The sequence below is a fragment of the Delphinus delphis genome, chromosome 18, assembly GCF_949987515.2.
Source record: "Delphinus delphis chromosome 18, mDelDel1.2, whole genome shotgun sequence".
NCBI lineage: Eukaryota > Metazoa > Chordata > Mammalia > Artiodactyla > Delphinidae > Delphinus > Delphinus delphis.
The window spans coordinates 46,179,825-46,195,856 of NC_082700.1; the positions used below are offsets into that span (position 1 = coordinate 46,179,825).

Here is a 16,032-nt window from a genome sequence, read left to right on the forward strand (position 1 = left end):
ACTTTATAAATATTTGTTCCTTTATTAGTTTGTTACAGTTGCCATCACAAACTACAGACTGGGTGGCTTAAACAACAGACATTTATTTTCTCACAGTTCTGGAGGCTGAAGTCCCAGACCAGGTTCCTGGGCAGCTTGTTTTCTTCTGAAGCCCCTTTCCTTGGGTTGTAGATGGCCGTCTTCTTGATGTGTCCTCACATGGTTTCTTCTGGGCGCATGCACCCCCCGTTGTGTCTCTCTGTGTGTCCAAATTTCCTGTTCTTGTAAGGGTTGTAGTCAACTTGGATTAGTTCTCACCCTAAAGACCTATTTTTAACTTAATCACCTCTTTAAAGGCCCTACCTCCAAATACGTCACACTCTGAAGTATGGAGGTTAGGGTTTCAACGTACAGATTTGGGGAAACACAATTCACCCCAAAGTTTCCTAACAGAGATCCCAACTGTCACTTAAACCATGTCTAAAAAGATTTTGGCTCTATTGTTGAGGAAGGTATTAAAGTGAATGTTCTTAATGTCACTGAACTGTATAATTTACAATGGTCAAAATGGAAAAATTTATGTTGTGTATATTGTACTACAATAAAAAATGTGGTTAGTGTGAGAAACTAAACTTTTAATTTTAATTAATTTAAGTTTAAAAATATATAGCATGTTTGAAACATGTATGTAAATTTCATAATGTCCACTATGTAAAGTTCTTATTTGAAATATAGAAAAATATAATCTCACGTATTTGAAATGCCAACTTTGTTTTCAAGCCCGGGGAAATGTTATAGCTACATGCTTTCATTACCAGGGAAAAGTACTCCATTTTACCGCCTCAAGACTGATTTGAAATTGTAAATTATAAAGCCTACCTTTAAACAGTCTTCAATCACACATAACAAATAAGCATCTAAATATTTACCAAATACCTATAGAAACACAAGTTGAATTCATAGAAGCGTATTTTAAATCAGAAGTACATGCCGATACCACCAAAATGGTTTTATTTTTGACACTGCCAACGTGCACAACAATGCATTACTTTGGTTTCCTTAAACATTACTTAAGTACGCATTAGAAATATATGTTTACATTTAAGAAATGTAACACATTAAGAAAGCCCTCTATAAACTTAACTCCTTCTCAATATATTTTCCTGCTTTGTTTCACACATAAATAACATAATCTACAAAGTCATAAATAAAACTATTAACTCTTATGACCTAAAAGTATATACAAATTTTGGAACTTGACAAGAATGTCCTTTTTCTGATTGTATATAAATAACAACATGCAGTATTGGCAATGCTTTTTAATTAAATGAATGACTTACAATCAAAACTTTTATTGTCTCCCAACCAGTTCTCCCTATAATAGACCTTCAGTGCACTTGGTAAAGATGTCATGTATTTAAAAAGTCAAAGTGGTCAAAAGACTAGATTTTTAAAATAGAACAGAAGGTTGCCATTAAATATTATTAAGCCTTATTAAAATCACTTTGGTTTGCCTGAAGAACAAAAAATGCTACCGAAGAGTATATGCTTGTACTAACAGTTTTTAAAAAAAATTTTGGCTGCACCCCGCAGCATGTGGGATCTTAGTTCCCTGACCAGAGATCAAACTTGCACCCCCTACATCGGAAGGTGGAGTCTTAACCACTGGACGGGATTTCCAGGGAAGACCCTATACTACCATTTAAATGGAAGCTAACAAAGTCTTAAAAAATCAGATTAAATTTGTATTAGTCTTGGGAAAAATATTCCACTGAGATTCTGTTATAGGAACAGAATCCATGCTATCCTAAGTTTTCTAAAATTTATTTTGAACCATCACTTCAATTAGTTAAAACTTTCAGGGTAAAAATAATGACACATAAAAATGATCTTAGAAAGGCATATTTAGAATTCCTGATACAGAACCCTTGATTATTTGGTTTTTGTTTAATGACTGGAAACCTTTATTCCTTCAGAAAATAATTAACATTATTTGTTGAGTGACACCATCTATTTAGTGATTAACTAGATAACCACTCAAGGTATATTAAGTAAGCACTCAAATTATTTTTATGTAACAAAAGTAAAAAAGACTTTTCATGTTGGAATTGTTTCATTATGCATTATTATTTTTAAGGCCGTGATTTACAGAGTATAAAAATTAGAAAGAAAAATATTTATTTATTAATAAGAATTAATATTCTCTATTAATATTCTCACTAAATTTAAATGATTCAAATGATAAATAATAGTAAACTAAGCACTGTCATTACTTTTAAAATCTAAGTTTCTAAGTTTCATTTTTCAATCAATACAAATATGATCTGCTTCACAATATTAACTGCCAGTCAAACTTTATGTTTTAAAAAACTAAATATTCTTTGTTAAAGAGCAGTTTACAACAAATGTTTTTCCACGCTCTTATAAAAAACAAGATTCTGATATGCATAATGAATCTAAGTCAAAATCCACAACTGGTAGCTGAAATTGTCAACTTCCAGCCTAATACAACATAAATCCACAGTTGTTTTGCATAAACAATTCAAAATTAAAGTTTATAATGGAAATGTCAACAAGTCATAACTACAACATTACTACTGAAGGGTTCCACTATACTTCAACCAGGCACAGCAGATGTGCACATCTGATAGACAGACTGCTTAGAAAATTAAAGCTATCCGAGCTATAAATAAGGAACACATAAATATGAACACAGCAGTGCCAAAGCATTAGAACTGTTAAAAAAAAAAAAAGATGTGGTGTAAACACAACTGATAGTTTTCTCCATAAGCCACTTTCACTGATTTATAAAGCTATGGTTTTATAATTCTTTTAAAAAGGACAATGTTTCCACATTGCTACATGCAGTGATTTCATTGTACATTCTTAACTACAATGCCATCTTCAATCCTCTTGCAGAGCTTGACATATCTCACCAGGATTTCTTCAGAAAGTCAGCTTGTCATATTTTCAGCAGCCTAGAACAAGAAAGTATGATTCATTATAATAAAACCATGGAAAAAGAGACACCATGGAAATAAATTTGTCAATACTGCACTGTTATTAACAAACAACTCCTCCCCCACATATACCAAAGAACTTTTATCAGGATAATGCATTGGTTTTCACTTTTTGCAGTACATTCTTTGAACTACCTTTTGAACTGATTGCTAGGCTAACAGTAGCATTCAAATTGCATTACATACAAAAATCTCTTCCTATGCTGCTTCCTTATTCTCTTTCAAACTCCAGCATAGGTGAACAAAAATTCTTATAGTTGTGGAAGATGTATATTAAATAAATCCTCTTCCACTGGAATTTCAGAAATGTACTGATGAAAGGCTATGATACCCTTTACTTTTATCAACAGGGTTATGAGACAACACTAAGCCAGGGAATGTTCCCGGGCTATAGTCCACTGACCCAGTTCTAATCACCATTTTCATCCTTTCTTAAATAGCAGGCTCAGATATTTTTTAGAACTTACTGTAGGTAGAAACTTAAGAGTTAACAACTCTGATGTCAGAGGGTCTGAGTTCAACTCCCAACTCAACCACTTGTAAGTCCTGAGAGAAGTAAGTTAGTCACCATAGCTTCAGGTTCCTTAGCGGTAAACTACTACTAGCTGTAATACACATCCCTGTTGTGATTATAGAGGAAACAATGCAAGGAAAGCCTTTAGTGCACTGTTTGGCAAAAGGAAAAGTACTCATAAATATTAGCTATTCCTATTGTATTATTCAGTTATTCTTCTGTCATATGAAAGCAACAGTTGTGAGTTAAAATACAGAAAATCTGAAGAGTTTTTATAATTATTTAAAATTTTTGATTAAAAAAATCAGAAACCTTACATGTATATCTGACAAAAGGTTTATTTCAAAAATATTTAAAGAAAGACTACCCACAAAGAAAAGGACAGACAACCCAGGAAAATGGGCAAGCTACACGAAAAAATATCTCACAAAAGAAAATGGCCAAAAAACATGTGAAAATGCATTCAATCTCACTGGTACTCAGAGAAATGCCAATAAAATGACAAATTCATAAACACCTACCAGAACAACTAAAATTAAAAAGACTCACAATAATAAGTGTTGGCAAAGATGTGAAGCAAGGGAAATTCATATGCTGCTGGTGGGGATATAAATTCATACAACTACTTTAGTAAAGTTTGACATTACCTCTTCAAGTGGAAGATACACATAAGCTATGATCCAGCAATTTTACTTCTAGATACCCACTCAACAGAAATGCTCACATACATGCAACAGGAGACATGGAGAACTAAGCTAACAGCAGCACATTTGTAATGGCTCCCGACTGGAAGCAACCTAATATCCATTCATAGTAGGAAGGATAAATAAGTTATAGTATATTTGTACAAAGAAACATGGTTATTACAGTGAAAGGGAATGCACTCCAGCTATACTCAACAGAAATGAACCTCATAAACATAATGTCAAACGAAATAACCCAGTAAAAAAAACTGTGCTGGCATTGTTCATAATAGCCAAAAAGTGGGAACAACCCAAATGCCAATCAACTGATGAATGGATAAAATGTGGTATATCCATACAATGGAATATTATTTGACAATAAAAAGAAATAAAGTACTGATACATGCTATGACATGGACAGATCTTGAAAACATTATGCTAAGTGAGAGAAGCCAGAGACAAAAGGTCACAAGTTATATGAAATGTGTGGAATAGACAAAGCCATAGAGACAAAGTGGATTAATGCTTCCTAGGGGCTGAGAGAAAGGGAGAATGGAGAATGACTGCTAATGGGTGTAAGGTTTCTTTTGGGGGTGATTAAAATGTTCTACAATTAATTGTGATGGCTGTACAACTCTGTGAATATACTAAAATCTATATAAATTTTACACTTAAAAAAAGAACTGTGCTGCAAGATTCCATTTATATCAAGTTCAAAAATTTTACAAAATGAAACTGGTGTTTAGAGATCCATGCTTAGTCAGTAAAATTGTTAAAAGAAAGTATCTACCATAAAAATCAGGACAGTAGTTACTGAGTGGGTAGTGGGAAAGAGAGGTTAGTGATGGGGGAGCATAAGGGAACTTTTAGGGTGCTGGCAATGAGAATTGTATAGGTATTCTCTTTACGATAAATTTTTGCTCTGTAAATGTGTCTTGTTTACCTTTTTGTGCCAGATTTAATAATGAAAAAGTTTTAAAAAGCACAAAACCAATGACCCAAATTATTGGAACTTATTGGAGAGTAAGTTAATCTGAGATGGGTAAGCTACAGGTTTTATACGCCTACATCCTCAAAGGAAAGAAGGGTAGAGAGAAGCCATTTTGTCCTTGGACAAGGTTTAAGAGGGACTGACTTGAAGTTTCAGTATTCATGGTGAGTGAGTGCTACATAAACATGGAAATAAAAATCGTGAGATTTTAAAATCATAGTGTGTGCAAGCAAGAGAGGGAACACAATGCTTTTCCTGTTTCCAGTCTCAGCAATTAAAAGGTGGTGAATGTGGGGCTTCCCTGGTGGCGCAGTGGTTGAGAGTCTGCCTGCCGATGCAGGGGACACGGGTTCGTGCCCCGGTCTGGGAAGATCCCACATGCCACAGAGCAGCTGGGCCCATGAGCCATGGCTGCTGAGCCTGCGCGTGCGGAGCCTGTGCTCCGCAACGGGAGAGGCCACAACAGTGAGAGGTCCGCATACCACAAAAAAAAAAAAAAAAAAGTAAAAAAAGGTGGTGAATGTGAATTTGAAAAACAGTGGTTCTCTGGGTCCATGTTGGCAGTCCAGCCCACTGGCCTCAGCAGTTCCTGGCCTCTGAGCCACTCTCCCCTCTTTTTTTTTTTTTGCGGTACACGGGCCTCCATACTTTGGAAATTTCCCCAGCAAACATCCAAGTTATTGCTTACAAGTTTTGTTTTCCTCTCAACAGCAGAACATAATTCAGCCAAGTGCTCTTTATACCGAGGATGGCCTTCCCCTCCAGTGTCCAATAACTAATGTTCCTCATTTCCATCTGAGACCTCACCAGAAGCACCTTTCATGTTCATATTCTAGCAAGATTCTGTTCATAGTGATATATGTATTCTCTGAGATGACTGAAGTTCTTCTCTCTTCTTTCTGAGCTCTCACCAGAATCACCTATAACACCTACAGTCACCTACAACAGTGTCTTCAAGGCAATCTACGCTTTTTCTATCATGCATCTTAAAACTTGCCAATCTCTATCCATTACCCAATTCCAAAGCCACTTCCACATTTTTAGCTATTTCTTACAGCAGCACCCCACTCCCCAGTAGTGAATCTGTATTAGATTTTTAGGGCTGCCATAACAAAGTACCACCAACTGGGTGGCTTAAAACAACAGAAAAGTATTCTCTCATAGTTCTGGAGGCAGAAGTCCAAAATCAAGGTGTCGGCACGGCCATTCTCTCTCTGAAGGCTCCAGCAGAGCACCCTTCCTTGCCTCTTAGCTTCTGGTGGCTGCCAACAACCCTTGGCCTTCTTTGGCTTGTAGACGCCATCACTCCAATCTCTGCCTCTGTTATCACCTGGCATTCTCCCTTGTGTCTGTGTCTTCACATGGTGTGCGCTTTGTATATATGTGTCCAAATTTCCCTTGTCTTTATAAGAACATTGGTCTTTAATCCATTATGATTTCATCTCAATTTGATTATACCTACAGATACACTGTTTCCAAATAAGGTCATAGTCACAGGTGGTGGACTTAAGCATATCTTTTTGGGGGTAGACACTATTACCCACAATACAAGGAGAATTCTAAACACAACTGGAAACTTCTAAGAAAATGCAACATGGTCCAGATAGCAGCAAATTTTGTGATCTGAACATATGCTACAAAGCTCCTGGCCGTCAGAATTTTTCCTGATGATGATAGATGCTAGCTTAATCATGTTTAGAATCTTTCACATAACTTCATCATTAATCATTTTCTAAACAAAAGCATCTTTACTTAGAGAGTTAATATACAAATCTCTACCTTTAATGCTTCAGCGGCCTTGCGAAGTTCCTTAATAACTGATGATAAAGCTTCTGGGTTAATTCCTTGCTCACAGAGTCGTACACATATAGACAGAGTTTCCATATCTAATCCAGTATTCAAAATTCTTGAAATCTCAAGCAGAACTGTAAAAAGACAGAAAATTTTAAAAACAAAATCTTATAATATTTTAAAACATGCACATTAATACTTCTGTTTTTAATTCATGTAATACTGCATAATACCAGAGAACTAGCATAGCATCCCTAGATTTGGAAACTGGCATGTAATATTGTCTTCCCCTTACCTAGCTCTAGAAACTTAAAAATAAATTTACATCCTCCCTCCACAAAACTGCTTTCTACATCTTGGTTTACATTCTACCACTCATTTAATATCTATCTAAAATTCATATATCATAATCAAGATTATTCTGAACATTTGTCCACTTTTTAGTATTCTTTTACAATGTAATTTAATTAGTCATGTTACATTCCATTTTATGGAAACATTATACATTACTTAACCACTCTGCTATTTTGTTAGATGGTCTCATGTTTCCCCCATTAAAATAATATTGTAATAAGTATCTGCACATAGTAACTTAATTTTATCAGAATAAATTCCTAGAAGTGGAACTGCTCAGTCAGTAAAATACCATTTAGATTCTGATTTGAATTGTATGAAAACACATTATTTTGGGATGAATGAACACGTTAATAACATTAAGCCATCCATTAACTTAAGTCTAAGTCCTTCTGAAAACTTTTACAATATTCATGATGTTCATGATATGGGCCATTCCCACTTTTTCATACCTTACATTCATTTTCATCTCTAGTTCAATTTGAGTCTTTTAAAAAACCTTTATCTTCCATTCCTCTACTTAACTTTTTGAACACATGGAGTACCGTTCTAATGTCTTCATCTGCTAATCCTAACATCTGTGTCAACTGTGGGTCTGTTTCAACAGATTAAAATTTCCTCCTCCTCATGGGTCATATTCTTCTGTTTTGTACACCTAATAATTTTTGATTGGATGCCGGACATTGTGAATTTTACCTTGGTGGGTGCTGGATATTTCTGTATTTCTATACATATTCTCAAGCTTTGTAATGAGATACGGTTATAAACAGTTTGATCCTTTGGGATCCTCTAAGATTCATTAGTCAGGACCAGAGTCCCATTTAGCATAGGGTTAATTAATACCACACAATGTCTTGTGAATTATGAAGTTTTCCACTCTGGCTGGTAGACACAGGCTCTATTCCCAGTTCTGTGGAGCATAATGTACTGCTCCCTTTAATCCTTTCAAATGGCTCTTTTCCCAGCTTTCTGGGTACTTTCCTTGCACATGTGATCAATGCTATGCTGAATACTTGAGGGAGACCCCTCTGCGGATCTCCAGAATTCTCTCTGGGCGCAGGATCTTTCCTCTCAGGTACTCTGTCCTGAAAACTCTACCTGCCTTGGTCTCCCTGGACCCTAAGCTGCTGCTCAACTCAGGGTGCCCCCTGGCTTCTGCCTGAGTTACTCCCCTCCCCCCACTGCACTGTGGCCTGAAAACTCTGAAGGTAGGAAGCTGGGGCAGCTATCTGGCTCACTTCGTTTGTCTCCTGCCTCTCAGGAATCACTGTCCTTCCTTGCCTGATGTCCAGTGTCTTGAAAACCATTGTTCTGCATGTCTTTCCGGGATTCTGTTGGTTGTTTCAGGTAGGAAGGTAAATCCAGTCCCTGTTACTCTATCTTGGCTGGAAGCTGACAGCCCTTTCCGTTTTCATTTCTTCAGTTTTGATATTCCAACATACTTTGCTTTTCAGTTGTATTCAGGCTGTTATTCATGTTATCTGCTGAATTTATTTCAATAACTCTATTTTAAGATTTCTAATTTCCCCCCATAATCACATGTTCTGGTTTCACAGCTAAACGCTTATTTATAACCGCTCCTTATTTTGTGGCTGTTGTTTCTGCCTTTACCTACTGGAGGCTATATGTTTTTATCTTTAGCCATTTTTGAGATTTCTGTTTTCTGCTTCACACAGAAACAAGCAGCAAAAGAGAGTGGTTAAGAGTGTGCTCTCCAGAGGCAGACAACCTGGGTTCATTTTCCACTTTCATTACTTACTAGGCAAGATAACTGCTCTGTGCCTTTCTTTCATTATTCTAGAAAATGGGGATAACGATAGTACTTACTTTATAGGACGGCTGTGAGGATTGAAGGACGCACATATGTTTGGCATATGACAGTGCTCAATAAAAGGGTCAGCTGTTACTACTACTTTCTCTCACTTTCCCCTTTTTTTCATTTTCATGTTAGTTGTTTAGTTTTGTTTTTCATCTACCTTAGGTGCTCTGTGACTTTTGGCGGAAAGCTCATCTTCCACAGGAGCTTTTTCTTGGACATCCTTGGCTGTTCTTGGATGGGTGGTCTCACACTGGCTTCAGCTCTCTGAAAGCATCCTGACTCCAGACCCACAAGACACATGGATGATGCTTCTCAATCCCTGGCCTGGCAGATGGCACAATTTGGGCCCCCGGCTTCACTCAGGCAGGGCAGCATCCTTCCCCCGGTTTCATTCCCAACCCCCTGCTATGGTTCCCATCTGCTCCGTTCTTTGGGGGGAACCTCTCTCTTTCTAATCAATGGAGACTTCCTTTTCTCGTTTTTGAACATGGTTATGCTGACCATTGTTATTTCAATGTTATTTCCTGTCATTTTTATATGCTTGGAGCAGAAAGTTGCAGCAAGTGCTCAATCATCATTGATTTTGATAGTGAATGATCAATTTCTTTAATTTTTTGTTTGGATTGTTTGCATAAATGGATTTCCACCTCACTCATGCATATTCTGAGTGGTTAGTGCCAATACTCTAGGACATTACTTATTTTTATTTTGTAGCCAGCCACCTTAACAAATCTAATGAAGCTTCTAACAGTTTTTCTGTTGATTCTCTTTTGTTTGCTACTCAGATAATCATTTGACCTACAAATAACAGTTTCATGTCCTTTTTGTTTGTTTGTTTGCGGTACATGGGCCTCTCACTGTTGTGGCCTCTCCCATTGCGGAGCACAGGCTCCGGATGCGCAGGCTCAGCGGCCATGGCTCACAGGCCCAGCCGCTCCGCGGCATGTGGGATCTTCCCGGACTGGGGCACGAACCTGTGTCCCCTACATCGGCAGGCGGACTCTCAACCACTGCGCCACCAGGGAAGCCCTCATGTCCTTTTTGATAGTCTTTTTTCCCCTATCCTGTGCTATTCGCAAATTTTCATATCAATATTTTAAAAAGGTACTGAAAGCAGGTATTTTCAATTTTATTTAAAATGCACACAACATTAATGTTAAGGATGGTGCTGGTTTCGTGCAGCTATATTTTATCATGTTAAAAATGTACAGTGTTCTTTGGCTAAGACTTTAAAATCAGAAAAAAAAAATTTGAGTCTTATTGATAACTTTTCATCAAACACTGAAATGACCAGGCAGCTTTTCTCCTCTGACCTTGTGAGGGAATACATTATTATTGACAGACCAGATTCACAGCTGAAGAACACTGAGCTTGGGGAATCCCAACTTTTACAATAAGCCCGCAGCAAGTCTGCTTTTTATCTGGAGGTAGATGTTACTTCATCCCTCATTGCTACTCACTGTCAACACAACCAGAGAAACAGCAGGAGGAGAGAGCAGTCAGGGCCTTGCATTCTCGGCAAACAGAGCTCAGGGCTCATGGAAGATGGCATTCCCTAGAGTGGCACTGCACGACTTCAGAGGCTGGGTTAAAAAGGCAACAGAGCTCTCTCCAGGCTCTTTCTTGAGACACTCCTCCTTGGAACCAGCCTCCAAGTGTGAAGAAACCCACATGTTCCAGACAGCAACCCCTGCTTAGAGCCCAGCTAACAGGAGCATCAACCAGCAGGTATGTGAGTAAGCTCTGAGATGACTCCAGACTCAGCATTGTCTGATGGCAATGCACAAGACACTCTCAGGGAGAACCACCTAGAGCAGCGGTCCTGAACCTAACCTTTCTGGCACCAGGGGCCGGTTTTGTGGAAGACGATTTTTCCACTGGGGGGTGGGGGGATGGTCAGGCGTTAAAGCGAGCGATGGGGAGCAGCAGGTGGAGCTTCACTTGCTCGCCCGCCGCTCCCCTCCTGCTGTGCGGCCCGGTTCCTAACAGGCCACGGACAGGGAGCGGTCCACGGCCCGGGGGTTGGGGACCCCTGATCTAGATGAGCTTGGGCAACACCCAGGACTGTGAGAGAAAAGTAACTGTTGTGGTTTTAGGCCCCCGAGTTTGGGGTGGTTTGTTACAGGGCAACAGACAACTACAACCCACATTCTGACTCTCTTCCAACTGTGTCATCATCTCTCCAGTTCTCTCTCAAATTCTCCTCTCTCTCCAGTTTTCTCCTCACGGTAGACCCTCATCTATAAATGCTATAGTTTTATTTATATTTTTATAAATATTTTATACTTTATTTATATTTTTATTACTCCTGACTTCATGCCTTTGTTCATGCTTTTCTCTTCCCTGCATACAACTCCACGTTGTCTTTCAGGGCCATCTCAGTACTAGTATTTCTTCCGTTAAGCTTTCTTTTAAAAGTCACTTTGATCATTACATCCTAACTTCACATACTGTCTGTCATCAGTCAATAAATATTTCTGTAGTGTCTACTGTATAATTGGTACCTGTATGTATTTTGTGCCTACTATGCTACTGCTGGAAATGTAGTTGTGGACAAAACAGATATGGTCCCAGTTCTCATGGACAGTACAGTCTAAAAGAGCCATACGTTAAAACAACAACTGATTCCAGTTATGACAAGTAAAATGACGGAAAAGGACAGCATACTTCCAAAACAAATTACAAGGCATCTTACTTAGCTGTGAAGGACACAACTTAGGAAAGACTTGTCTGAAGAAGTTACAAGTAAGCTTAGACTTCAAGGATGACTAGAAATCAACCTGACTAATGCAGAGGCAGGAGGATGGGCAAAGACTGGGAGCCAAGAAGACAGACTCTGCACGAGGTCTTACGCTGGGGAGACCTTGGTAAATTCACAGATTGAAAGGCTCATGTGAAGGCTGTGTAATTAAGGGGGCTGAATACGTGTAAAATACAAGATGAGGCAGACATGAAAATCCACTAAGGCCCTATTAAAGGTTTGAGAACTTTGGGAGGCTATTAGAAGACATAAAACAGGAGTGTGACAAGATGAGATTTTCATTTTTTAAAGATTTTGGCTGCAAAACATAGAATGGATCCTGGAAGGGGGTAGAACACGTGTGGAGAGGGAGTCCAGCTAAGTTATTGCAATTATGGAGAAAAGACTGGTGGGCGGCATGGATGGGAGAGTTTAAGACAAGTGGTCAAATCTAAGATAAGTGAAGAATTGAAAAAGATTAGTGAAGAGGCGGAGGAAGGGGAGGTCTCACATGAGCAACGGGATTGATGGTGGAAGCATGGGCTATACGTTTGCTTCACTGACACTGCCCTGTACACCGTGGACTCTCTTCACTCCTTTTGCTAGTTTACTATCTGCTACATAAAGTAGAACAGATGGTCTTCCGTATCCATGGGTTCCACACTGCATTCAAGCAACTGTGGATTGAAAATATTTGGGGAAAAATATTCCAGAAAGTTCCCAAAAGCAAACCTTGAATTTGCCATGAATGTGCAGGCAACTGTTTTCATAGCATTCACATTCATTAGGAATTATAAATAACTGAGAGAGGATTTAAAGTATACAAGAGGATGTATGGAGGTTATATTCAAATATTCTTCCATTTTATATGATGGACTTGAGCATCCACAGACTATGGTATTAGGTGGGTGTGTGGGGTCCTGGAACAAATTCCCCTGAAAATACTGAGGAACAATTGTATTACATCGAAGCCTCTAGCAGGGAAGAGGTACATCTGAGTCACAGTTGCCAAAAAACGTAATTACTAGTAGTAAAAAAATTAGAGGCATAAGGAAAACTCTAGAACTTCAAGAAAATAAGAATTAGTATGAAGCTATCAACAGAGTATCTAAAATTTCAAAACGCTGAAAAGCAAAAGGGGCAATTAAGTACATTGGAGGAGGGAGAAAGGTAATTGAAAGAGCCTGATATTTTAAAAAGAAAATGCAGGAAGAGAATGTTGAGGATCTAAGAGAGAGTGGAGGCCCTTATGCAATAGACCCTATACTAAATCAGGGCCAGGATCAATCAGCTTCCTTTCAGAGTGATCTGTGCAGATAAATAAAGTCCACCGCTCTCCTGTCTAAAGTACCTTTATCAAAATCCTTTCATTTCACAATAAAATTACAAATATTCATAGCCGAATTCTACAACCCCTGCAAATCATCTGACATCAATTAAAATATTAAATCACTTAGCTGGCTCTAATACTGATGGGAGGCAGGTAGAAGAGGATGAGGAGAAATATACTAGATCTTGAAGGAGGGCAGTCAGACCCAAAAAGTTTTGAACACTTCCGATTGGCTCTCACAGATAGATTTGAATACAGGTGAAACCCCACATTAACAGAATTTCAAATAATAATGGTTTTTGAGTAGGTCAGCCCAGTCCCTTGGGCAATTTAAAGTTCTATGTCTGAGAACGAGAGTGGAGGAAGGTGGGTTTATGAAATGACTGCATTTAGGACTTTTTCAGTTCAGTGTATGGTCAATTATTAATAGCACGTGCACTATGTTTCCCACTGTGCCTCAATCGTTACAGGCAGCATGGAAAATATTTTCATTAAATTTGCAATAATTAAACTTCACTTTTTTATGTGAAATGATTGCTTTGGACGCAATTATGGCATGATAGCAGTGATTTTCTGTAAGTCTGGAGTTCCAATGGACACGACAGGATCTAACTGCCACATTTAACAGATGTGAGCCACTGCCAACCTGGGGCCTTTCTTTTTTACCTTCTGGTTTGTGGGCAAACTGCATGTAGAGAAGCAGTGTTCTTTAATTCACATTCTCTCCATCAATGTTGGTTTAAAAAAAAAAAATCCTGGTCTTTCTTCACTTTTTCATGTTCTTACACTCTCTATAATCTTCATTTTACACAAAGTTCTCTCAGTGAAAATCCTGATGATGTAACCAATACAAATGATCAGTTCTCATTTCTATAACAGGAGTTCCACCAGAGAGAAAATGAGAGTTTTCTATTCAAATGGAATCCCGTGGCCGTATAATTAAGGAACCTATGCACAGCTAACATAAGAAAATTGACTAGAAATCCCGGCATACATGCTCCTTCCTGTTCAGAAACCACACTGGCTTCCAAGCAAAGATAAAAGACAATAATGTTGTACACATATAGTTTCTATGTACCTATATCCACTTACAAAATAAAACTAATAAGCTGTGATACATCTAGAAGGATGGGAAAACAGGCTGAATATGATATTAACAAAATTCTATTTTTCATAAAAAGGGCAAAGCAGATACTTGGTAAGTAAAATATTAGACGCAAAGGCTCTAATAATAAAAATAATTCTTTGAAAAGGCTTTTTTCCAGGGCAGAAAAAGCCAGAAGCTTTATCAGAAGTCCCCATAAGGGGACTTCCCTGGTGGTCCAGTGGTTAAGAATCCGTCTTGCAATGCAGGGAACGCAGGTTTGATCCCTGTTTGGGGAACTAACATCCCACATGCTGCACGGCAACTACTGAGCCTGCGCGCTCTGGAGCCCGTGAACCACAGCTAGAGAAGCCCGGGCGCTGCAACGAAAGACCGGACACAGCCAAAAATAAATTAATTCAAGTCCATAAGGAGGGGCTCTAAAAGGAAGTGGAGCCTACGGTGGAGACAAAGACACGACATGAAGGCTGACACTGCTTAGTGAGAATTCCATGTTTTGACAAAGATAGAGGCCAATGTGGGTATCCCCTGGAAAGTGCAAACACCAATGTTTACCATCTATCAAACACTCATATAGAGGTGGATGCAAATAAAATGGGGAAAACGAAAGCGTCTGCAAGTGGGATGACGTCTTATACACAAAAATAACACAAGAAGTATCTTTTAATGGTCACCTTCGAGATGTTTTTACCTGGTTATCTTATTTAAATATTTACAACCCTGGGAGGTAGTAAACGTGTTTTACATAATAAAAAGAAGCGAGCTCAAAGACGTTTAAGTAGCTTGTCCAAGCCCACCACCAGGCGTATAAAGTGGCAGGGCCGGCATAAGAGAGGAGAAAGAGAGAGGATAACTCCAAGACGCTTTTTTTCCCCTACTACTTGCGGGTACGCCTTACCCGCGTGCTCCAAGCTCCGAAACGGATAAATACGCCCACAGCCCCCCGGACACCAGCATCACCTGCTCCAAGACGAAACTGGGCAATTTTGATTAAGGGACAATTTGCTCCTCCACCGGCTATTTGAAACGCGTCTGCTTAAGTGCAAGAGACAAAGGCCGTGGCGGTGACCAAACACTCGAGGCCACTGTCCGCAAAGGGACTGCAGTCTGGGGCGCTTTCGAGGCGCCCAGGGCACTGGCTGCGGCGCGGGGTGGAGGGGAGCGCGAGGCCGATACCAAAGGGGGGACGCGGGGACCCTGCGCGGGAGGGGGGCGTGGAATGAGCGCGCTGGAGGAAGGACGCGGGGAGGTGGGCGTACAGCGGGGAGAGGGCGCGGGATGTGCGCGGCGCACGGGGTTTGCCGCGGGAGGGGCGGAGCGCTCGCGGGGCTGACGTGGGTCCGCAACGACATACTCGCGACGAACTACACAGGAGCGAAGAGACGACTCTCAAAGGATGGGGCCATCAGCCCTGCAGCCCTGGCGGGTCCCTTGGGAGGATCTCCAAAGATGCCGATCTAGGCAAGAGGTGGATCAGAAGTCCTTGTGGGCCCACCCCCGCCCGAGGGCCTGGGCTCTGGGGAACCGAGGCAAGGTAAAGGGGGCGATACGGGAACTCACCGTCCATGGTTTCCCTCACCGCATTCAGATTCGCCGCCGCCGCCCCGGCGCCGCTGCTACTCGCCATGGCGGAGGCCTAGGGGGGGGGCGAGCGAAGGGCCTGACCCGGAAGTGGAGCGCCTTCCTTTCTCCTGGGCAATCACACT

General features: G+C 39.9%; 1 protein-coding gene across 1 annotated transcript; it reads right to left on the minus strand.

Annotated features, from left to right (window-relative positions):
- On the minus strand, window positions 1-16,005 carry MZT1 (mitotic spindle organizing protein 1). The gene is made up of 3 exons (XM_059995621.1): window positions 15,887-16,005; window positions 6,967-7,112; window positions 1-2,957 (listed from the first exon to the last, which is right to left on the minus strand). Exons 1-3 carry the CDS (start codon window positions 15,951-15,953, stop codon window positions 2,934-2,936), a joined length of 237 nt encoding a protein of 78 aa, XP_059851604.1. The 5' UTR covers window positions 15,954-16,005; the 3' UTR covers window positions 1-2,933.
- Between the last annotated feature and the right edge of the window lie 27 nt (window positions 16,006-16,032).

Bases quoted from the DNA above. Each gene is read 5' to 3' on its own strand.
- MZT1 (XM_059995621.1), bottom strand. From the start codon at position 15,953: ATGGCGAGTAGCAGCGGCGCCGGGGCGGCGGCGGCGAATCTGAATGCG. The intron at 7,113-15,886 runs GTGAGTTCCCGT...GTCTTTTTACAG, and splicing joins GGTGAGGGAAACCATGGACG to TTCTGCTTGAGATTTCAAGA. The intron at 2,958-6,966 runs GTAGAGATTTGT...TTCTTGTTCTAG, and splicing joins AGGCCGCTGAAGCATTAAAG to GCTGCTGAAAATATGACAAG.